The sequence below is a fragment of the Gracilinanus agilis genome, chromosome 3, assembly GCF_016433145.1.
Source record: "Gracilinanus agilis isolate LMUSP501 chromosome 3, AgileGrace, whole genome shotgun sequence".
NCBI lineage: Eukaryota > Metazoa > Chordata > Mammalia > Didelphimorphia > Didelphidae > Gracilinanus > Gracilinanus agilis.
Window position 1 is genome coordinate 47,173,690 of NC_058132.1, and position 23,972 is coordinate 47,197,661.

General features: G+C 43.8%; 1 protein-coding gene across 1 annotated transcript in view; it reads left to right on the forward strand.

The window, feature by feature from the left end:
- The window catches only part of PLOD1 (procollagen-lysine,2-oxoglutarate 5-dioxygenase 1), a 49,892-nt gene that overhangs the window by 6,896 nt on the left and 19,024 nt on the right, over positions 1 to 23,972 (forward strand). The window contains exons 2-12 of the mRNA XM_044667749.1: positions 5,298 to 5,389; positions 8,516 to 8,652; positions 11,322 to 11,485; positions 12,754 to 12,866; positions 13,117 to 13,180; positions 16,069 to 16,166; positions 17,586 to 17,687; positions 18,796 to 18,927; positions 20,012 to 20,133; positions 21,994 to 22,098; positions 23,566 to 23,691. Coding sequence (XP_044523684.1) covers positions 5,298 to 5,389; positions 8,516 to 8,652; positions 11,322 to 11,485; positions 12,754 to 12,866; positions 13,117 to 13,180; positions 16,069 to 16,166; positions 17,586 to 17,687; positions 18,796 to 18,927; positions 20,012 to 20,133; positions 21,994 to 22,098; positions 23,566 to 23,691 — 1,255 coding nt within the window. The remainder of the gene's footprint in view (positions 1 to 5,297; positions 5,390 to 8,515; positions 8,653 to 11,321; positions 11,486 to 12,753; positions 12,867 to 13,116; positions 13,181 to 16,068; positions 16,167 to 17,585; positions 17,688 to 18,795; positions 18,928 to 20,011; positions 20,134 to 21,993; positions 22,099 to 23,565; positions 23,692 to 23,972) is intronic.

Genomic DNA, 23,972 nt, shown 5'->3' on the forward strand with positions numbered 1-23,972 from the left:
AAAGGGCAATAAATCACGCATAATCCATTGAAGTCTAAAGAATACAGATGTAAAGACAAATGGTCAAATTCCAAACCCCAATTCAGCAGGGGATAATTCCGGGAGAGGAAATATCCCAGGGAGATGCTCATCAATTGAAATCTGCATTCAGACTAAAGACTCCGGTTTTAATCTGAACATGCGATTTTATCTAAGCAGCATTTGTTAGGATTCAGGCTTCTCAATTATCAAGGAAAGAAGTCATCCACTCAGTAGAAGCTGGTCTGCCACTTCAAAGCTCTCCAATAAGAATTGTAAAAAAGGTGGGGATCAAAGACTGAGTCAAAAGAGGAGCCTCAGATTTTTATCTTAGATGGCCCATTCTGTCTGCATCCTGATATGCAGTGCAGAAAATCATACACACAGTTTTACTTGCCGATGATTTTGTAATGGGATCCAGATAAAATATCTGTTACAGACTCTGTTTCTCTAAATGACTCCTAATAGCCTCTTGGAGGGATCAGGTTGATTTTGGATTAACCTACCTGCTGGTACCAGAGCCTTTTGGGGCTCAGGTGACCAGGACCAAACACAAAGACTGCCTCAGTCACGTAGGGAATCCAGATAACAGGCCCTAAATTTGATCCTATTTCTCCAATGGCTTTAATACATTGAACAGCTTCCCACAGCCCAGGGTCACACAGCTAGGAAGTGTCTGAGGCCAGATTTGAACCCAGGACCTCCCGTCTCTAGGCCTGACTCTCAACCCACTGAGTCACCCAGCTGCCCCTTATTGCCTTTTTAAAAACAGGGAAATCAAAGCCCAGAGAGGCAGTTTATCTTGTTCCAGGTCACTCCGCTGGTTGGTGATGTAGTCCAAGTCTCCATCTCCACCACCCGGAAGGGTTGCCCTGTGCTTCATAGGCAAGGGCCCCCTCACCTAACCAGCTGGGCTCAGAGAGGTCCTTTGTCTACCTTCAGTAAAAGAAACTGGATTATCTGGCACCGGGGGCCTGCGGCCCCATGGAAGAAGCAGGCTTAGTGTCTGCTGTGCCCATCTGGGAATCCAGACCATCCTCCCTCTGGCTCCGCTCCTCTAAGGGTCATTTCAGGATGCTGCTTCCCTCACACGCCAGAGATCCCGTCTCCTGCTCTTCCTTCCCGTTCAGGAGCCCCCAGTGGGATCTTAGGACTTAGCCACAGGACCTCTGCTGATGCCCCTCCAGCTGGCCTGGCCCAGGCTCCTTCGGTGCAGTCATATCCAGAGGGAAATGAATTTCCTGACACTGAGTAGGCAACACGAAGGGCCCACCCCACGCCCCCAGCCCCAGATTCGGGGCCAGAAGAAACTCTGCTAACAAGCATTTGCCTAAAGGAAAACTGATGGAGATAGATAGCACCTTGCTCCTGTGAGGGGCACTGCCTAGGCCAGAGTAAAGACCTGAAATGACTAATAGAAAATCATGTATTGACTCCGGGGACTCTGGAGTGTTATGGGCTTTGTATAGCCCATTGGCCTCATGTGTGATGTCTCTGGTCCATTTTTAACACCTTTTTTTATGAACCAGGGAAGGAGAATGACTTGCCCAGAGTCACCTAGCCAGTAAGGAGCAGATCTGAGATCAGGACCCAGGACCTCCAACTCACAAGACAGTGATTCGTACTATTCTTTCTCCAGTAGTCAAAAGAAGCGGCTTGAGTGCCAAGCAAACACTGGACATGCTTGGCCCAAGAGAGGCAGGGCTGCTGGATTAAATGTTGAGAACAGACAGAGATGGATCGAGCTGAAGCGTCCGGGGTTCCCTTTTACCTGTGGATGGTGCCATCTCCACGAGACAATGGCAGTTCCCACAGTGAAAAGCTGGCCTCTGCCCCCTGATGAAGGCATTGGTCGTCACAGCCAGTTGGGAGAGGGAAGAGTGATCAGGCTTGGCCAGACTCGCCGGAGGGTGGGCCAAGTCTTGGAAGGATGGAGGTGATGAGAAGGCTGGAAGGGCCAGGCTGGCTTTGGGAATCGAATCCTCTTCCATGAGTGCAAATGCATTACCCAGACCCAGAAGGCACATTCCGCACTTTGCTGGGGTGTGACAGCCTGAGGGAAATGGGAGAAAGGAACTGAGAGGGAAGGTCAGTACAGTGGTTAGAGTGGCAACCTGAAAATTAGGAAGCTTATTCCCCAGGGGATATATGGAGGTCTGGAATATTTGATAAACTGCCTTATAAATCTTAGCTTGCTACATAAATGCCAGGCTAAGCACTTTATAAATATTATCTCATTTGATCATCACAACCACCCTGGGAGGTAGGTCCTATTATTCCCATTTTACACATGAGGAAACTAAGGAAGGCACTTCCTTAAGTCACTTAGCCAGTAAGCATCCGGGGTCCAGTTTGAACTTAGCTCTTCCTGACTGCACATGAAGGATTCTATCTGTTTTGATACCTAGAAGGTGGGAAAAGAGAAGATAAGAAAACTCTGTGAAGATTTCCAGGTAAAGCAAGAAACAGAGAGCACTAGCTTTTGCACCCTGGTCTCTCAGACCTGCTCAATGAGATTTCCCAGACAAATGTGGGCCAGGGGCAGGGAGGAAGGGGCTCATTCTTCACGTATTATGGTGCTTTGGGGAGAACGATTGTTTATTCTTTCCACCTAATCTTGGAAGTATGAACTCAGGAGAGGAACTGCATGGGTCTCTGGCCCAGCTCTGGGCTCTCAAATTTCTGTGTGCCGACACAAATACCCTCTCCTGGTCCTTTTTCATCTCAGAAACCTGACACTCCTTTCTGCCTTCCCCGGTGTCCCCGTTGGGCCAGAGGGGCCCTAAGCCTTCAGCCATTTGCTAGTTTCCTTAGCCTGGGAGAATCTAATCTGCCCCTTTCTCTCCAGGGTTCACCTTCCCTTCAGTGATCCCCAAGGAGGAGTAGACTGTCTCCCTCCCTAGCCCCCAGGCTCCTGTCTGGCACAATGACCCCCAAGAGCTGGCCAAGCTCTTTCCCCCACCCCCATTCCACCAACCTACTACTTGAGTCACAAAGGCTCGGCAGCGCTAGCACCCATAGACTCTGCTTCCTCTTCCCTTAAAGCATATGGATTAACTTACCTCACCAACATCTTCGGATCCAACAGACGGCAGCCATCTGCTATGTGGCTACCAGTCTAGTTGGCTGTCCTTGCTCCCTGGCACTTACCCCAGCCCAGACAGGCAGGGCCAGCCCTTAGCCTCTAGACTTCCTTTAATCCATTTGGCTATTTCAGAGACTGAAGCAGTGAGGATGGGGATAGTGGCTAGAGCATGATTTGGAACTAGGAAGAGCTGGCTTCAAATTCTACCTTAGATACTAGCTGTGTGATCCAGGCAAGTTGCTTAACCCATATGAGCCTCAACTTTTTTATCCGTAAAATGGGGCTGTGTAGGGTTTTGTGAGGCTCAAAGATCCTTTGTGTATATTATATATAACAATATATAGTCTATATATAACACTAAGGCACTATAGACAGAAAAGTAGTTATTATTATTTGTTTTATTATTATTATTCATCTTCCAGTGGTTTTATACAAAGAGATGAGCCCAGTTTTTTTTTCTATTTTGCCATTGTTCTCATATTCATCCCCTTTCTCTTCACTCAAATAACCAACATCCGCAATCACAAACTCATCATCACTCATCTAAAGGAATTCGGCAGCCCCCTAGAAAGCAGTGGTCTCTCTCCTTCCAGGCTCTGTCCTCCACACACCTGCCAAAGCAGGTCTGGCCACATGAGCCCCCTCTCCTTTTACTTGGTAACCCACAACGTTCTACTTAAGCTCTAAGCCAGGGGTTGGCAACGTATGGTTCTCGAGCCATATCTGGTTCTTTTGAGGGCCAGATATGGCTCTTTCTGCAGGAACCATAAAGTCCATTTTTTTTTCGGGCGCTGTTACAGGAGCGGCACTGTGAGCACTGTACGGCTCTCACGAAATTACATTTTAAAAAATGTGGCGTTTATGGCTCTCACGGCCAAAAAGGTTGCCGACCCCTGCTCTAAGCCTTTCCTGATCCCCTCATCTGCTAATTCTTTTCCCCAAATCACCCTCTATCTATTTAAAAGAAAAGCCAGAGAGTACAGTGCTCGCCTGGAATCAGAAAAACCTGGGTTTGAATCCTGTCTCAGTTATGTGCTAGCTGTGTGGCTTTGGGCAAGTCACTTAAATGGTATGTGCCTCAGTTTCCTCAGCTGTAAAACGTGGGTAAAAATAGCATTTCCTTCCCAGAGTTTTTGTGAGGATCAAAGAGATAATGTTAGTAAAGCATTTAGCAAACCTTAAAGCATCAATATTTTTGTGCATACCTACATTATCTCCTCCAGCTAGACTATAAACTCCTCAAGAGAAGGGACTGTTTAATTTTGATTTTTGTATTCTTAGCACCCAGCACAATGCTTCGCACATAGTAGGTCTTGATTGATTCCAACTCTGAAATTATGTGATAAAATGTTTCTCCCTCTTCTTTTTCCCCCCACTTTTTATTTCATTAATTAATTATTTTAGAGTATTTTTCCATGGTTACATGATTCATGTTCTTTCCCTCCTCTCCTCCCACCCCCTCCCATAGCCAATGAGCAATTCCACTAGATTTTACATGTATCATTGTTCGAAACCTATTTCCATATTATTGATATTTGCAACAGAGTGATCATTTAAAGTCAACATCCCCAATCATATCCCCATCGAATCATGAGATCAATCACATATTTTTCTTCTGCATTTCTACACCCACAGTTCTTTCTCTGGATATGGATAGCGTTCTTTCTCATAAGTCCCTCAGAATTGTCCTGGGTCATTGCATTGCTGCTAGTACAGAAGTCCATTACATTCGACTGTACCACAGTGTATCAGTCTTTGTGTATTCTCCTGGTTCTGCTCCTTTCACTCTGCATCACTTCCTGGAGGTTGTTCCAGTTCACATGGAATTCCTCCAGTTCACATGGAATTCCTCCACTTCATTATTCCTTTCAGCACGATAGTATTCCATCACCAATAGATACCACAATTTCTCCAGCCATTCCCTAATCAATCGACACCCTCTCATTTTCCAGTTTTTTGCCACCACAAAGAGGGCAGCTATGAATATTTTTGTACAATTATTTCCCTCTATTATCTCTTTGTTCCCCTCCCTTCAATGGTTACATGATTCTTTTCTTTGATGGGATCCCAGATAACATGTACAGGAAATAATGTGGCCATATTAATCTCTGGACCCTCCCTCTCTCCCCTTCTCTGCCTTCCCCACTTTTCCACCCTTCCCACCCTCCCCACCATCAACCCATCTATCTGCCAGACAATCTATTGGTCCTCACGGTGGCCACTAAGGAGACAGAAGGATTCCGGCGCTTCAAGAGATCAGCCCAGTTCTTCAACTATAACATCCAGGTGAGAGGGCTTCTGCCAAAGGCTGGGTAGATATAAGCAACTGGCATAATACTGGCAGCACCTTTGGGGTGTTGAGAGGGCAGGAATTAGGGGGAACCAACAATCTCAGGTCTTCTACTCTTCCAAAATTTGCTCCAACCAAGAAGGGTCTGGTCAGTGGTACAGAGAGGAAGGAAGGCAAAATCTTTACTTAGAGAAACCTCAGAATAGAATAAATTGCTTGTAGGAGGGACAGAAAGAAGGCCAGCTGGGAATTCCTGGTTTGGCTCCCTGACCATCTGCCATACTTGGTAGCTGAGGTAGTTTTGTAGTTAGTGTTAACATCCTCTCCGAGTTACAAAAGCTTCCTTTCTTTCTCCCTTTTGCCTTGTCCCTCCAGCATCCCCACACACATGTAGGACCTGACTAGGGGTATTTGTTCTCCTCTTTCATCTATCCCCACGGAGAGAAGCTAAAGAAACATGTCCAATTGTCTATTTAGCCAAGAAAGTGGGATTCACAGCCTGTGTGGGCAGAACATGGAATTCACAGCCTGTGTGGGCAGAACACTGTTCAGGGTGCTATTGGGGTGGGATGATAAAGAAATAGAACTCTTGACCTCTGGCCTCTAACAAGCCTTATCAGGTGTGCAAAATGCTTTATGTACATTTATCCTGTCTATAGCTTGTTTGTACAAAGCTGCGTGTGTGTTATCTTCCCTTGGATCAAGCTCCTCAAGAATAGGGGCTGCTCAGTATTTAACACAGTGCCTGACACACAGTAGGTAGCTTAATGAACTGACTGATTGATCTCACAGCAGTCCTATGAGGTGAGTGTTTTTATTATCCTCATTTATAGCTGAGGATACTAAGGGTCAGAGATACTCTCTGGCTTGGCTGAGATTAGTGTCTGAGGCAGGATTCAGTCCAGGGTCTTCTTGACTCCAGGTCCAGAGTTCTAGCTTCCCTGTTAAGCAGGAGGCTTTGGAGGCTAAGTAGATTTAAGTAACTCTCACTTAGAGAGTTTTAAGTTTTATAAAGGGCTCTCTTCACAATGACACTATGAGGCAAGTAACTTGAGAATTACTTTCCCCATTTTTGTTCTTGTTGTTTAGTCACTTAAGATTCTCTTTGATCCCATTTGGGGTTTTCTTTCTTTTTTAAAAAATTAATTAATTAACTTAGAATCTTTTTCCATGGTTCCATGATTCATGTTCTTTCCAACCCTATTCCCTACCCCCTCTCGGAGCCGACGAGCAATTCCACTGGGTTTTACATGTATTATTGTTCAAAACCTATTTCCATATTATTCACATTTGCAATAGAGTGATCTTTTAAAGCCCAAACCCCAATCATATCCTGTTTGGGGTTTTCTTGGCAGAGATACTGACATGATTTGCTATTTCCTTCTTCAATTCATTTTACAGATAAAGAAACTGAGGCAGGGACAGCTGGGTAGCTCAGTGGATTGAGAGCCAGGCCTAGAGACGGGAGGTCCTAGGTTCAAATCCGGCCTCAGACACTTCCCAGCTGTGTGACCCTGGGCAAGTCACTTGACCCCCATTGCCTACCCTTACCACTCTTCCACCTATAAGTCAATACACAGAAGTTAAGGGTTTAAAATAAAAAAAAATTTTTGAAAAAAAATAAGAAAGAAACTGAGGCAAACAAGATGAAATGATTTGCTCTGGGTCACACAGCTAGTAAGTGCCTGAGGCTGGATTTGAGCTCAAGATGAATCTTCCTGATTCTAAGCCCAGTGCTCTCTCTGCTCTACCTCATTTTATGAATGAGGAAACCGAAAGATATATGAAGAAGAAGAAAGATATAGCCCTCTGCCTGTGGTTAGGAAATTAGAGACCTAGCTGGGATTTGAGCTTAAAGTTCCTTGCGAAGGATTTGAAAGTCAGAGGACCTGCATTTAAATCCTCCCTCTAATAGAAATTATCTCTGTGGCTTTGAGTAAGTCACTTTATTTATTTATTTGTTCATTTAAAAACCCTTATCTTCTTTGATATTAAGTATCAGTTTCTTGACAGAAAAGCCATAAGGGCCAGGCAATTGGGGTGAAGTGACTTACCCAGAGTCACACAGCTAGAAAGTATCTGAAACCAGATTCGGACCCAGGGCCTCCCAATGCTACGCCTAGTGTTTTATCCATTGTGCTACCTAGTTGCCCAGAGTAAATCTTTTTAACTATGTGGGTCTTAGTTTTTTCCACTGTAAAATGAAGGCATTGGGCTAAATGGCCCCTGGGGTCCCTTCCAGTTCTGAAGCTATAATGCTAAGAGATCTTTGCCTCATAGAGACCATTGAATTGTCTTTCCTGATCTCTCCAAATTAGTAGTGTCCCTTTCCTGAACTATCTTGTAGTTTAACTACCTTTTATTTATGAATTTTATACTTATACTATATATGTGTGTGTATCTATCTGATTATCTATCCATCTGCCTATCTATCTATCTATCCATCTCTCTATCATCTATCTATTCTCCTTGTTGTCTCCTCTATTAAAATGCTAGCTCCTTACTGAGTTTCCTTTCTTCCTTCTGGGAAAAACTGGGATTATCCTATCTCCGAATTCGAACACTTTATCAAATCCCTCTAAAACAATAGCATATCATTTAAAGGTATTGAGCACCTTGGAAATCATCTGCTTCAGCTCCCTCGTTTTATGGAAGAGGAAACAGACCTAGAGAGATGAAATGACCTTCCTTTGCCTTCACTCACCTATAACTCATAGCATAACTTGGGTTCCAGCCCAGAATCTCTGACCACAAATTTCTGTTCTTTCCATTGCATCATCAATCGCTTTGCCACCCAGTCTGTACTTCCTGGCTTTTCTCTGGCTCCTCTCCTCAGTTCTGATCACGGGCTATATCAGGGTTACTGAACTCATTAACTTACTTTTAAAAATATTTCAATAGCTATATTCTAATGTACCTGATTTCCTCTGTCATCCTCTGTATTTTATGTTATGCATCGACAAACACAATTCTGAGTTGTCCATAGGCTTCTATGGTCCAGGGCATAAAAAAAGGACCCGTAGAAATGCAAGGGTCAGGTGGGAGGCTGGGCCCATGACTTCTTTTCTTTCTTTTATCTTGTTTTCATCTCTGTCTATGCTAAAGGCACCTTTCTTTGGCAGGTACTGGGCCTTGGGGAAGATTGGCATGATGGTGAGAAAGAAACTACCTTAGGGGGTGGGCAGAAAGTCCGGCTCCTGAAGGCTGCTTTGGAGAAGTATGCAGAGAAGGAGGACCAGATCATCCTCTTCACAGACAGGTAAGATGTCCCTGGGGACCTTGGTTTATCATGCAAGGGTTGAAGGACTCAGCCTTCCCTGGGGGAAGTGAACCCTCAGCAGCAGTTTCAATGCTGCTCAGGTAAGACCAAGCTTGCTTTTAAGAATCTGACATCTAACTTCTTTGCTATCTTTCATTTTTCTGCCACCTTCTTTGCAGATGGGTCCTTCCCCCTTTTATCACTACCGAGCATCCCTTTTTACATAGAACCATAAAGAAAGAAAGAAGAAATTGATTCTGTAGAACCAACCAACACATCAAAAATATTTTAAATAGGGGGCAGTGGGTGGCTCAGTGGATTGCGAGCCAGGCCTACAGACAGGAGGTCCTAGGTTCAGATCTGGCCTCAGACACTTCCTAACTGTGTGACCCTGGGCAAGTCACTTAACCCTTACTGCTCTTCTGCCTTAGAACCAATACACAGTATTGATTCTAAGACGGAAGGTAAGGGTTTAAAAAAATATTTTAAATATCCCACCCATGCAGCTCCCTACCTCTGCAAAAAAAGGGAGGGTAATACATTTTCTTAGCTTTTATCTAGATCAATAATCATTCAGGGTTCAGTTCCCTTTGTTGGTCCAATTGTGTTTCTTTCTGTTTCCATGTTTGTAATCATTGTTTACAAAACTGGCAGTTTTCTTTTTCTGTTTTCTGAATCATGAATTTCCTTTTTTTCTAAAAAAGGCCTTGGGAAAGGGGTGAAAGGAAGAGCCACCCACATTCTGATTTGGATTAAGATGTTCCAAAGAATGGTAGGCTAGGAAGGAAACCGAGGTAGGACCATATCTACACAGATATGTATTAAGATTCAGTGGATAGAGTACTGGGCCTGGAGTTGAGAAGATCTCAGATACTTATTAATGATGTGACCCTGAGCAAGTCATTTAACTTCCACTTGCCTCAGTTTCCTCATTTGTAAACTGAGGATAATAATAGGATCTACTTGCCAGGGTTGTAGTGAGGATCAAATGAGTTAATAATTGTAGAACTTGTAGAATTATAGGCACTATGTTAATATTGACTCATTGTCCATTTTGGCTCTTTTTTTTTTTAAAAACCCTTGTACTTCAGTGTATTGTCTCATAGGTGGAAGATTGGTAAGGGTGGGCAATGGGGGTCAAGTGACTTGCCCAGGGTCACACAGCTGGGAAGTGGCTGAAGCCGGATTTGAACCTAGGACCTCCTGTCTCTAGGCCTGACTCTCACTCCACTGAGCTACCCAGCTGCCCCTCATTTTGGCTCTTTTTGCCCAGTACTTCAGGACCAGCCAATAGATTCCTATGATGCAGGTTGGTCCAGGTCATCTGTAGCTTGTGCCCAGCCGAGATGACTGCTAAGTCATCACAGATAGTCAAATACCTCTAGGTATGAAGGGGCTCCCAGTCATGCCATATGAGAACTGATGAAAGGGATGAGAAATGAGAAAACTTGAGAGGGGGACATGACTGCTGTCTTCTAATATTTGAAGGGTTGTAACATGGAAAGATTACTCAGCAGTAGGTGGAGCAGTGCTGGGTTTGGAGTCAGGAAGACTTGAGTTCAAATTTGGCCTCTTTGACACTTCCTGGCTATATGATTTAGGGTGATTCATTTAACCTCTGTTTGCCTCAAGTTTCCTCATCTCTAAAATGGGGATAATAATAGCACCTACAACCCAGAGCTGTTTTGAGGACCAAATGAAATAATATTTGTAAAGCTCTTAGTTAAGTCCCTAGCACATAGTAGGTACTCTATAAATGCCTATTTCCTCCCTCCACTTGTTCTTTGTCTCTAGGAGTCAGGACCAAGGACAGTGGGTGGATGTTTATATATATATATATATATATGTATGTATGTATATATACATACATATATATATACACATATATAAAACATCATATAATTATTTATATTATTTATATTGCTATATATTACCATATATAATAATATATAAATATTTGTTTAATTTTTGTTTATTATGTTATACATTATAAACTACATATATCACACAAATATTTATTTATATGATTATGTGTGATATATAAATATGTAATTAAAAATAATATATACTATATATTATAAAGCCCTTTAAGATTTATGAAGCACTTTATAAATGTCATCATGTTTGGTCCTCACAACAATCCTTAGAAGTAGGTGCTGTTATTGTCCCCATTTTATAGATGAGAAAACTGAGGGACATTAAGTGACTAGGACTAAAGGCTTTCTGAGGTCCCTTTCAGCTCTTAATCTAGAATCCTCTAGGTCACTTTGCCTCTCTGGGCCTCAGGAAAATGAGGGGATTAGACTAACTGGCCTCTAAGCTCTAGCTCTAGGATTCTATGGATGGTGGGCCATTTCTTTGCAGAAGATGCACTAATGCTATCTTTGTTCTTTTGTGTTTCTCATAAGGGTAGAGCAGAGTTAGCTACCCAGAAATCAACAGGGCTAGTGAGTCCCCTGTTATTTCTTTTCAAGGCTGTGACACTATATTAGTATGAGGCGAGGAAGGAAGTCCCAGTGGATCTTCCCTTCTGCATCTCCATCACGGGCCTTTGTTCCCCACCTCTGTAGTATACAGAATTCTGTATACTACACCTCTTACCCCTTCCAGCCCCTCAGACCTTCCTTCTGCTCATGGCTTTGCTATCTTCTCCCTTCTCCCCTCCACAGCTATGATGTACTGTTTGCATCTGGCCCCAAAGAACTCTTGAAGAAGTTCCGGCAGACCAAGAGCCGAGTGGTCTTCTCAGCCGAGGAGCTCATCTATCCTGATCGGAGGCTGGAGGCCAAGTATCCCCAGGTCCATGATGGGAAGAGGTTCTTGGGCTCTGGAGGTAAGGGACAATGGAGTCTACCAAGCAGAGAGGAAGGGTTGGATGTGCGACATGCTGTTGTTACTATGTGTAACAACATATAAACTGATAAACTGAACTCTCTATTGAGAATTGGGAAGGTGTGGGTGTGAATCCTTCCCCCTCCCATACCTACTAGCTCAGTAGGTATCAGATCATTACATTTCTTTCAGCCTTAGTTTCCTCATCTCTAAAATGAGGAGGTTGGACTTGGGGTCTCCTAAGACCCTCTATTACTCTGGATCTAGGATCTTATGAGGTGGAGGGGCCTATTTTACTCTACCCCACTTGGGCCACATCTAAAGCCATTTTAGGGTACATTAAGAGAGCTCATGACCCTGGGCAAGTCACTTGACCCCCATTGCCTACCCTTACCACTCTTCTGCCTTGGAGCCAATACACAGTATTGACTCTAATGCAGAAGGTGAGGGTTTAAAAAAAAATAAAATTAAAAATTAAAAAAAAAGAGAGCTCATAATGCCCAGGACCAGAGAAGTAACAGTCTCACCATTCTCTACTCCAAATAGACCACATTTTAAAGACATTGAGAAGCTTGAGTGTCTGCAAGAGAGCCCCTGGGCCAGAGAAGGGCCTCGAGTCCCTGTAATATAAAGGTCGGGTGGAAAAACAAGGAATATTTAAGTCGTAAAAGAAAAGACTTAGTGTGACACTGATGGGTGTTATTAAGTATTAAGGCTGACACAGGGAAGGGTGATCACATTTGTCCTGCTTAGCCACAGAGGATGGAAGTTGCAAAAGGGCAAATTTAGGCATGTTAAGAAGACTACTGAGAATTTTCCCAAGGGGGAATAAGCTACCCCCAAAAGGTGGGTCCTAGGACGAAAGGTCCTAGGTTCAAGTCCGGGCTCAGACACTTCCCAGCTGGGTGACCCTGAGCGACTGTGTCCCACTGCCTACTGGTTGTGGCCCTATGCTCCTAGAATGGAGTCCCAGGATAAAAAAAAAAAAAAAGGTGGGGGGCTCTCCCTCACTGGAGGGCTCCAAGCAGAGATTGGAGGACTCTTTGTTGAAGATACTGTGGTGAGACTGGTTGGGCTTGATGGCCCCTGAGGTTGCTGCCAACTCTGGGACTCTCTTAGGGTTTCCTGAACCAAGTGGACTCTTGGGGAAATTGAAAAGAAGAAAAGGAATTTTTGGGGACATACAGCATACCTAGAGAAGGAGGGCTGAGCTGAGAGGAAAGAGGTTGGATAATCACACACACTCCCTCCTCCTTGTCTTCCTCCTAGGATTCATTGGCTATGCCCCAAACCTGAGCAAGCTAGTGGCCAGCTGGCAAGGCCAAGACAGTGACAGTGACCAGCTCTTTTATACCAAGATCTTCTTAGACCCGGAGCAAAGGGTAAGAGAATGTGGGGGAAAGAGATGTGTACTGGAGGGAGTCCAGTTCTTGGAGCAGCTGGACAGGAGAGGCAGCGTTGGGCCAGCACCTGGACTCCTGGGTCCCATTCCAGGCCTGCCACCCTGAATAGCCCTATACCAATCACTTCCACTATGGGGATGGGGAGGGCCAGAGGGTGAGGGTAGAAGCCAAGGAGCAGCAAGAGGGGAGGCCTGGGCTGTTGTTCAACTTGATTTTGCTTCTTCTGAAGGAGAAGATTAACATCACCCTAGACCATCGCTGCCGAATCTTCCAGAACCTGGATGGAGCCTTGGGTGAGTGGTCACAGCAGTGAGAAGGGGGATCATATGGGACAGAAGGAGGGAGGGACAGAAGGAGGAAATGCACATGCACACCCTGTCACACAAAGCATCCCTGGTCTCCTGGAAGCCTTTTCAATAGGGAGAAAGGGTCAGGGTCAAGAGGACCTGAGTCCAAATCTTACCTTAGATACTTAGTAACTGTCTAAGTCACCAAATCATTTAGCCTCCATGAACCTCAGTTTCCTCTTCTATAAAATGGAATAATACTAGTCCCTACTTCACAGGAGGTAGTTGTGAGGATTCCATGAGATAAGGGATATAGATCACTTTGTAATCTTAAAGCACTATATTCATGCCAGCTACTACTACTATTATTATTAAAGAGAGAGAACGTTATACTTGAAAGGACCTGGGATTGAGTTCCAGCTCTACTTTGTTAGCTATGTGACCTTTAACAAGTCATGTCACCATGTTGTGCCTCAGTTTCCTCATTTGTAAAAAGGTGTATAATGGGGTATTATGAAAAGGTTGTTGGAAGGATCAAATAGTATATATATATATATATATATACATATATATATATAATTTGATATCTTGTATATGTATATGTGGGTATATAAAATTTTGTGTATGTATAACATGTGTATAATATAAAATGAGTATATAAAATATACAAATATATTATATATAAATATAATATATAAAATTTTACAAACTTTAATGAGCTACATGTAACCTTTGACAAGTCATACTGCCATGTTGTGCCTCAGTTTCCTCATCTGTATAATGGAGTAATAGTAAAGGGTTGTTGGGCTGACAAATAGAATATCTATGTATGTAATATACACACACATGCACATACACATATATATCACTTGATATAATATGTGGATATACATATAAGTATTTATGTTATATATTAGGTATATGTGTGTGTTTTTATATTTACATATACACATATAAATAAATTTTGAAAACCTTAACAAGCTATGTGTGACTGTTGGCAAGTCTTGTTACCACACTGTGCCTCATTTTCCTCATTTGTAAAAAAAAGTATATACTATTAAAGGGTTTTGTGAGAATCATATTGTGTGTGTGTATTCACCCACACATACATTGTTATTTGTTCATTTTTCAGTTGTGACCCCATGTGGGTCTTTCTTGCCAAAGATAAGAGTGATTTGCCATTTTTTCCTCCAGCTCATTTTACAGTTTAGGGAACTGAAGCACAGAGTGTCAAGTGACTTGCCCAGCATCACAAAGCTGCTAAGTGTCTCAGATGAGATTTGAACTCAGGTCTACCTGACTTCAGACCTAACACACGATGCTCTATGACACCACCTAGCTTCCGCCCATAAGACACATACGCAATTTCCAAATTTTAATGAACTGTGTGACCTTGGGCGAGTCATTTGAGTCTCAGACTTAATTTCTTGTTCTTTTGTAACTCTGAAGCATTATATAAAAGCTAAGGGATTGGAGACCTGTGATTTCACTCTTCTAGGGAGCGCCCAGGTAAGAAAACTCCCTCCTCTGATATTAGCTGGCATTTTCTCAGCAACCTATAGTCTTGGAGTACTGGGTAGTTAAATGATTTGTTCAGGGTCCCACGGCCAGTATGGATTAGAGGCAGGACTGGAACCCAGATCGTCCTAACTCTAAGGCTGACTCTACTGGAGATCAGCAGCATGGCCCAGGTAGTTCCTCATGCCAGTAAGTCACAGGTCCATTCCCTATCCCTGTCCTAAAATGGAGATAATAATAACTGTAAAAATGAAATTTAATATACAAAACTAAGTATTATATTTAATAAAGTTTTATTAATAATAAACTAAAGTAAAACACTAGAGTGAAAAGGTGCTAAACTAACTTCAGCCACACTCGTGAAGAAGAGAGGGAGAGGGAGGAGCTACAGAACTTATGAAACAATAATGTGACCACGCAAATGTGGAGGCGCAGGAGAGATTAAAGGGAATTTGGGGAAATATTAAGGGACTTCTGGGGAATGAAGTCCAAGGTTCAAAAATCTCCATTTATACATAACCCAAGTTACGAGGTTGACAGAGGGTCTCTCCTCACAACAACCCTGTGACAGAGGGAACAGTAATGTTATTATCCCCAATTTATAGATGAATAAACTGAGGCTCACACAGGTCAAATGACTCACCTGTGATCACATGAGTATTAGGTGACAGAGGCAGGATTTGAACCCAGGGCTCCCATCTTAGGAGCATCCCTCTTTATTAGGATTATTGAGAGGAAAATGCTTTATAACCTTGAAAGTGTTGTAGAAGAGTATGTTGTTTTTTAAAAATTATTATTATGGGGCAGCTAGGTAGGACAGTGGATAGAGTGCCAGGCCTGGCGTTGAGAGAACCTGGGTTCAAATCTTGCCTCTGACACTTCCTGGATGGGTAACCCTGGGCAAGTCACTTAATTCCCATTGCCTAGACTTTATCACTCTTCTGCCTTAGAATCAATACTTAGTAGCAATTCTAAGACAGAAGGTAAGAGTTTCAAAGTATATGTTATTATTATCAACAGAGAGGCCCCTGGGTTACAAGTTAGGATCCTTTGAATACCTAAAGCAGGTTACGGTTCTTGAATCCCAAAATGGCAGGGAGGGTCATATTCTCCCCATTTAACAGATGAGGAGGTTGAGGCTCACAAAAGCAACATGATTTGCCTAAGGTCGCCCAGCCAGGGCAGGACACAAACTAGGATCTGGGTCTACTGGCTCACGATGACTTCTAGTGAGCTGCCTGTGAGCGGCTGAGACCGTGGCCAGTAGCTGTGCTCCGGGGGCTTCCTCTCTGCCTCCCTGAGAAGCTCTGGAAGCCCCCTGGGCTGTCCCCTCTGTCGGGCCACGAGCGGGCCCTAACCTGGGCTGTGATTTCTAGATGAGGTGGTCCTCAAGTTTGAGACAGCCCAAGTCCGAGCGAGGAACCTGGAGTACGACACCCTCCCAGTCCTGATTCACGGCAATGGGCCCACCAAGGTAGGACATCTCCCAGCCCTCGTGGGGAGGAGGCTGCCTGAGCCTCCCTTCAATCCCCAGCTCGCTGGGCTCGGGCCAGACCAAGGTTCTGCCCCGGCATGGATCTGCTGCTACGCCCACCTTCCTGTGCTTGGAGCTGCTTCCATGTGCTTCCTCTGGGACTCGTCTGTCCTTTTCCTGCCTCATCCGCTGTGTCTGTGTGTCTGTCTGTCTTAGCCTCGGCTTCCATCCCCGGGACTGGGAAAATGACTTGAACCTTACTGAGGGCGGGTGTATCCTCCCTGCACCCAAAGGACTGACGCCCGTAACGGTGGCACCCAGACTCTGGGCTCTTTCTCCAGCAGCATGGCGCTCTCCAAGGACACAGTGCTTGGCACATAGGAATTGCCCAATGTTGGTTGAAGTATTAACTGTACTCTTCCACCCACTTACTTAGAGCTGAGACTTCCTCTATGTATTGCTTCCATCCACTAGAATGGAAGCTCCCAGAGGGCAGGAGCTTTTCTGTTTCAGCTCTCAGGAGAGTGCTTAGCACAGAGTAAGTACTGATTAATGAGGGCAGCTAGGTGACTCAGTGCATAAAGCACCAGACCTAGAGGTAAGAAGCCCCAGGTTCGAATCTAACCTCAGACACATCCTAGCCATGTGACTCTGGGCAAGTTGCTTACCCACTATCTTCCTCAGTGTCCTCAGCTGTAAAATAAGGATCTATATCAGGTTACTATGAGGATCAAGTGAGTAATATTTATAAAGTATTTAGCACATAGTAGGTGCTTCATAAATGCTTGATTGCCCTCCCACGCACTTTAGTTTCTCATTTTTTAATATCCTCCTTCCCAAAAAAAACAGTGAGCCATCCCTTTCATTTATTTTTAAAATAAAATATTTTTAATAAATTTAAAAAAATTAAAAACTTAAATAGATTAATAAATAAAAATTATTTATTTTAAACTCTTACTTTTGGGGGGGTTATTTAATTAATTACTTTTGAAGGTTTTTCCATGGTTACAAGATTCATGTTCTTTCCATCCCATCCCTCCACCCCCCACCCGTAGCTGATGCCTTTTGTCTTTGAATCAATATTAAGTATTGGTTTCAAGGCAGAGGGATGGTAAGAGCTAAGCAATTGAGGTTAAGTGACTTGCCCAGGATCACACAACTAGGAAGTGTCTGAGACAGATTTGAACCCAGGACCTCTCATCTCTAAACCTGGCTCTATCCAATGAGCCACCTAATGGCCCTGAGCAATCCCTTTTAACAAAGAAGAAAAAGAGAAGAAAAAATGAGCAAAACTAGCCAGTCCATTGGCTGCCTAGGCATGTATTTATTTATGAAGGCTTTGTGGATTCGGAGTTGGGGGAAGAAGGGAATGGAAAGGTTTTTCTCTCTCCTCCTGAACCCATTTCTTCTGCTTTGTAGCTCCAGCTGAATTACCTGGGGAACTACATCCCTCGATTTTGGACCTTCGAGACAGGCTGCACTGTGTGTGATGAGGGACTTCGGAGCCTGAAAGGCCTTGGGGTAAGGGCTAGACACCCAAGGAGGGGAGGAGGCCAAGGATGGGGGCTCCCTCTGAGTTAGGAAGGGTGGGCTTCAGGGCAAGTAAACAGATCTGGGGCCTAAATCCATAGAAAAATTTAACATGGGTTTGAAATTCCAGAACAGAAGAATATATATTGTTAAAGTGAGAGCAGATAGAAAAAAAAAGAATAATAAAAAGTTTGTGAAGTTAAAAAAAGGAAATATTGTTGGAGCTTAGGGCAAACTGTAGATCAGGTATTCAGGGTGCCAGACAAAGAAGAGCCTCTAAAAAAACTATACCGGTCACCAGGATATTGTGAAGCTGGGCACGAGTCTAGAGCAAGGTTCTCCCTTGTAAAGAGGCTGATAGAGCTAAAGCGGGAAGGGGATCTCAGAGACCAACAAGTCCATCTTCCTAATTTTATAGAGTGGGAAACTGAGACCTAACATGTAAAAAAGAACCTCAATCTAGAGCTAGAAGGGATCTCACAGACCAACTAGTCCATTCCCTTCATTTGACAGATGGGGAAACTGAGTCCCAAGATGGCTAAAAGAACCCCAATCTAGAGCTAGAAGGGACCTCAGAGACCAACTAGTCCATTCCCCTCATTTGACAGGTGGGAAAACTGAGTCCCAAAATGGAGAAAGGAACCTCAATCTAGAGCTAGAAGGGTCTTCAGAGACCAACTAGTCCATTTCCCTCATTTGACAGGTAGGGAAACTGAGACTCAAGGAGCTGAAAGGATCTTCAATCTAAGGCTGGAAGGGACCTCAGAGATCAACTAGTATATAACCCTTTCATTTGATAGGTGGGGAAACTGAGACCAAGGAATAAATAGCAAAGGCCCTCTGACTCTAGAATTGGGGATTTTTCCACTGTTGCTGGCCAGAGGCCTCTTACACGTTTCCGGCCAATATGGTGGGAAATTTTAGAGAGGTCGATTTTGGCTCAGCCTGAAGACCCCCTCCCTCCTGACCCTTAGGGCTGTTGAGAGACCACAGGATGGATCCAGAGTTGCATCAGGAGGTAGAGATGGGCTCCCTAATGACCCCGATTCCTGGGTCTCCCTCATCCTCCTGGGGCTCTCCTCTTCCCCTTCTCCTGCAGGATGAGGCTCTGCCCATGGTCCTTATCGGAATTTTCATAGAACAGCCAACTCCGTTCCTCTCCCTGTTCTTCAAGCGGCTCCTGAGCCTCCGATACCCTCGGAAACAGCTCCGACTCTTCATTCACAACCATGTGAGTAGCAGGCACCAGGGGAAGTCTTCCAGGGAGAGTCTCCAGGCTCCTAACTCTGGCCTTGACTCCCTACTATAGCACTATCAAGTAACAAGATTTATTTATTTTACACCCTTACCTTCTGCCTTAGAATCAATACTGGCTATTGGTTCTTACGAAGAAGAGCACTAAGGGATAGACTAAGGGTTAAGTGACTTGTCTAGGATCACACAGCTAAGGAAGAGTCTGACCTTCCAAGATTTATGAATACAGCTAGGTAACTCAGTGGTTAGAGCTGGATTTAGAGTCAAGAAAACCTGGGTTCAAACCCTGATTTAGACTCTTACTAGCTATGTGACTGAGAAAATCATTGAACCAGAAGTAGCTAGGTAGCCCAGTGGATAGAGACCCAGGACTGGTCCTGGGTTCAAATATGGCCTCAGATACTTCCTAACTGAGTGACCTTGTGTAAGCCACTTAACCACCCCCACCCCCCCACCCCCCACTGCCTGGCCCTTACTGCTTTGGAACTGAGACTTAGTATCTATTCTAAAACAGAAGGTAAAGGTTTAAAAAAGACAGAAAGTCACTGAACCTCTCTCTCAGCATTAGTTTCCTTATCTGTAAAATGGGAATAATAAAAAAATAAAATAAAATGGGAACAATCATAGCACCAACCTCATAGCATTATTGTGGGGATAAAGCACTTTGCCAACCTATATAAATGCTGGCAGATATTATAAAGGTATAGACAATTCTCAATTATTCATGCCAGGGAATGGAGCAGTACCACAGGTAAACCAGAGCAGCAGCTTATCCCCAAATACCTCCCTCTGGCCTTTGGTGGGCATGGGAAGGAGATGAGAAGCTTGGCCTGTCTGGAGGGGAGAGTCTGCTGAGCTCACACGATCTCCTGAGTTAGCCTGGTAACAGCCTCGGTCTTGCTACCCAGATGCCCAGAGCTGGGCTCCTGGTGGGGCTTTTCCCTTCTCACTTGTCACAGTCTTCTACCCTCCAACTTCCTGACACTGGCCAGAATTCCCTCCCTTTTACCTGGGGGGAAGCGGGGATGTGAGGGTTGAACCTCCCTGCCCCCCACTTCCAGGAGGAACACCATGAAGCTCAGGTGGAACAATTCCTAGAAGACCATGGCAGTGAGTACCACACAGTCAAGCTCGTGGGCCCAGACCAGCGGATGAAGAATGCGGATGCCAGGAACATGGGCGCGTGAGTCTGGGGCCAAGCGCATGGAGAAGGGAGGCTGGACAGGGCAGCATTTTCTCAGGTTCTTAATCTTTAGACTAGCCTCAGTTCAGCGCAGCAAATAAAACACCAGATTTAGGACCTGGGTTCAAATTCCTTTTTTTTTTTTTTTAATTTTTTAAAATCCTTCGCTTCTGTCTTAGAATCAATACCATGTATTGGTTCCAAGACAGAAGAGCAATAAGGGCTAGGCAATGGGGTTAAGTGACTTGCCCAGGGTCATCCAGCTAGGAAGTGTCTGAGGCAAGATTTGAACCCAGAACCTCCTATCTCTGGGTCTGGCTCTCAATCCACTGAGCCACCCAGCTGCTTCTACATAAATATTCATTGAATAAATGGAACTGTTGTAAGGTCATTAGGTCTACTTGTCTGACTTTAATCAGACAAGTAGACCTTGGGCCTCACGTTCCCCATCTAGAAATTGGGCATAAAAATCCTTGCCCTGAATCCCTATCAGGGATATGATGAGATGACTTGAAAAAGCATAAAATGATGCATGGATGCCAGGGTTTATTAATTCATTTAGGAGTCAGTGACCTTGGCTGAACCCACCATGTACCCAGGAGGGCCAAGCAGGGGCACAAGGGGTACAAAGTTATAAGTAAATTCAGCACAACAAAGAGAATTTGTGAACCAACCTAGAAAGGAAGACATTTTCCTCACTACACTTGTGTATCTGAATGCAGTCAACATTCACAATGTCAAGGGCCAGCTAGGTGGCACAGTGGATAAAATACCAGAGCTGGAGTTGGGAGGACTTGAGTTCAAATTTAACATCAGATCCTTCCTGGCTGTGTGGTCCTTGGCAAGTTACTTAACCCTCATTGCCTAGCCCTTGCCCTTCTGTTTCAAAAGTGTTACTAAAAAAATAAAGACTTAAAAAATCAAAACAAATCATTCACAGTGTCACAGGATGGTAGACTTAGAGATAGAGGCCATCTAGTCCACTCTCCTCATTTTACAGATGAGGAAACATTTTACAGATGTTGCCCAGAGATATTTTGACTTGCCCAAGATCAAACAATTAGTAAGTAGCATAGCCAGTGAGGTTAAGGAAGAAAGTAGAAGTAAAGAAAGAAAAACAACAAAAGGAATAGAGAACTCAGAAGAAACAAAAAAAGATACAATCTAAGAAATAGAGAAGATAGAAGAAAGAAAAGGAGATACAATATAAGAAAAAGAATATAGAAGAAAGGAAAGAAAAAAGATATAATACAAGGAGTAGAGAAGGTAGAAGAAAAAGAAGATAATACAAGGAGGAGAGAAGATAGAAAAAAGAAAAAGCGTAACAAGGACTAGAAAAGAAAGAAAAAAGATACAATTTAAGAAACAGAATATAAAAGAAAGGAAAGAAAAAAGATACAATATAAGGAGTAGAGAAGATAGAAAAGGAAAAAATAACAAGAAATAGAGAATATAGAAGAAAGGAAAGAAAAAAGGTACAATAAAAGGAGTAGAGAGGATAGAAGAAAGAAAAATATATAATATAAGAATTAGAGAAGATAGAAGAAAAGAAAGATAAAGATATAAAAAACAGAGAATATAGGAGAAAGGAAAGAAAAAAACAATATAAGGAGTAGAGAAGGTAGAAGAAAAGATAAGATGCAGGGAGAGCACCCACAGTAGCCTCTCCTGGCCAAAGTTCTGGATTTGGTGAGCAGGGCTGTGGAGGTTGGGAGGGGGCATTAGGACACCCAGGACATTGATTCTGAGTGACAAATCCTGGCCACTCTGATGAGGGTTGGAAGGGAGATTATCTTGGTCTTGCTGCCTTTTTCCTTCAGATCTTCCCCTCTCCAGTCTTTGCTTTCTCTCTCCACACAGGGACCTGTGTCGTCAGGACCGGGACTGTACCTATTACCTGAGCATGGATGCCGAGGTGGCCTTGACCAACCCAGATGCTCTTCGGATTCTGATTGAGCAGAACAAGTGAGAGACATCTTCCTACTCCATCTCCTTCCTGTGCCCCTACCCGAAAAGGAGCAGGGAGAGAGAGCAGAGCTCCTTGAGCAGCACTCTGGTTTCTCCCAGGCACCCACCTCTGCTCTCCTCTGGCTCCCAAGGTCCTGATCCACATTAGTAAAATGAGTTTCCTCACCCAGGACCAGTGAAATCACAGGACGATGTCTATCTTTTATGTTTTTATTTCTGTACATGTTGTTTCCCCTTTGGAATGTAATCTCCTTTTATCATTTATGTCTTTATATTTCCCTCACCTAGCCTAGTAGGTGCTTAAAAAAATGCCAACCAATTGATTGGTAAACATTTATTAAGTACCTACTATGTGACAGCCACTATATAATGTAACCTGAGAAGGGAGATAACACAGTAACTGGAAGTATCAGGGAAGGCTTTTTGGAGGAGGTGGCACTGGAATTGAGCTTTATAGATCAGACCCTTAAGAGAGGTGCTTAATCTAATCAGATGTCTACACTAATCCCTATCATCATTGTTATGCTGAACCCCCTTATGAACAGTGAAGAGGAGAAGGCCATCAGATTGCCTCAAGAGGGGTGAACCAACCCAGTTTAGAACTGGAGCAGGTTCAGGGTCTTGTGACAATCAGAATAAGATCAGACCTGTATGGTGCCCCTGTCTTTCCAGCCCTGGGTGACATACAGAGACTTAGGCTTAAAAAAAAAAAGTTGCCTGGGGGCAGCTGGGTAGCTCAGTAGATTGAGAAGCAGGCCTAGAGATGGGAGGTCCTAGGTTCAAATCCGACCTCAGACACTTCCCAGCTGTGTGACCTTGGGCAAGTCACTTAATCCCCATAGCCTAGCCCTTACCACTCTTCTGCCTTGGAGCCAAAACATAGTATTGACTCCAAGATGGAAGAAGTTGTCTGGGGCGTGGGAGGTTAGCCAACTCAAGGGATCGCATTTCATGTTATTCAGAACTATAAAATATTAATGTTTGCATGGAAATATAATACTGTAAGGAGCCTTTCTTCCTCTCCTTTAAATAATGCCATTCTATCAGGATAAGTGAATCTAAACATAAGGCCAATGTCATCAACATTGTATTTTAGAAGAGGGATACACTCGCCAACCAAGGCTGGTCTGCCATACTGATATTTAATACTCTTGACATTACCACCCATTCAGAGTTCAGATTGTGATGAAAAAAAAAAAAGTTCCTGGCCTAAATTATTGCATGCCCTAAGCATTTTGGTATTATGGTGCTTAGAAATCTCTAGGTGGAAAGAGCCTAAAGGGTCCCTTGTATTAGCCCTATGGTAAGGAGTAGAGGAGTCATAAATGCCTTTACTCATTGTAGTGCTGGCTGTTTGAGCCTGGAAGCCACTTTTCTCTCTTGAAAGGCTGGCACTCTGTTTTGTATATGCATGTAATTTCCCCACTGATCTGCTGACTTTTCTCCCTTCTCCCTTCTGACCAGGGCTGTTATTGCTCCCTTGGTGATCCGTGCTGGGAGACTGTGGTCAAATTTCTGGGGGGCTCTGAGTGCTGACGGTTTCTACGCCCGCTCTGAAGACTACGTAGACATTGTCCAGGGCCGACGTGTGTAAGTGTTTGCCTCTCAAGCTGCTCTCACATTGAACAAGAGGCACCTTTTGGCCTGGGAGTTGAGGGGCTAAGAGGATGTGGCCAATGAACTATTCTCAAGTCTCTGTTGGCCAGGTTGCTTTTAGCAATGCTTTATTAGACCATAATGCAACAAAAATTATAATTAACAAAGGGAGAAGGGGGTGGGGAAAGAAAGAAAGGAAGAAAGAAAGAAAGAAAGAAAGAAAGAAAGAAAGAAAGAAAGAAAGAAAGAAAGAAAGAAAGAAAGAAAGAAAGAAA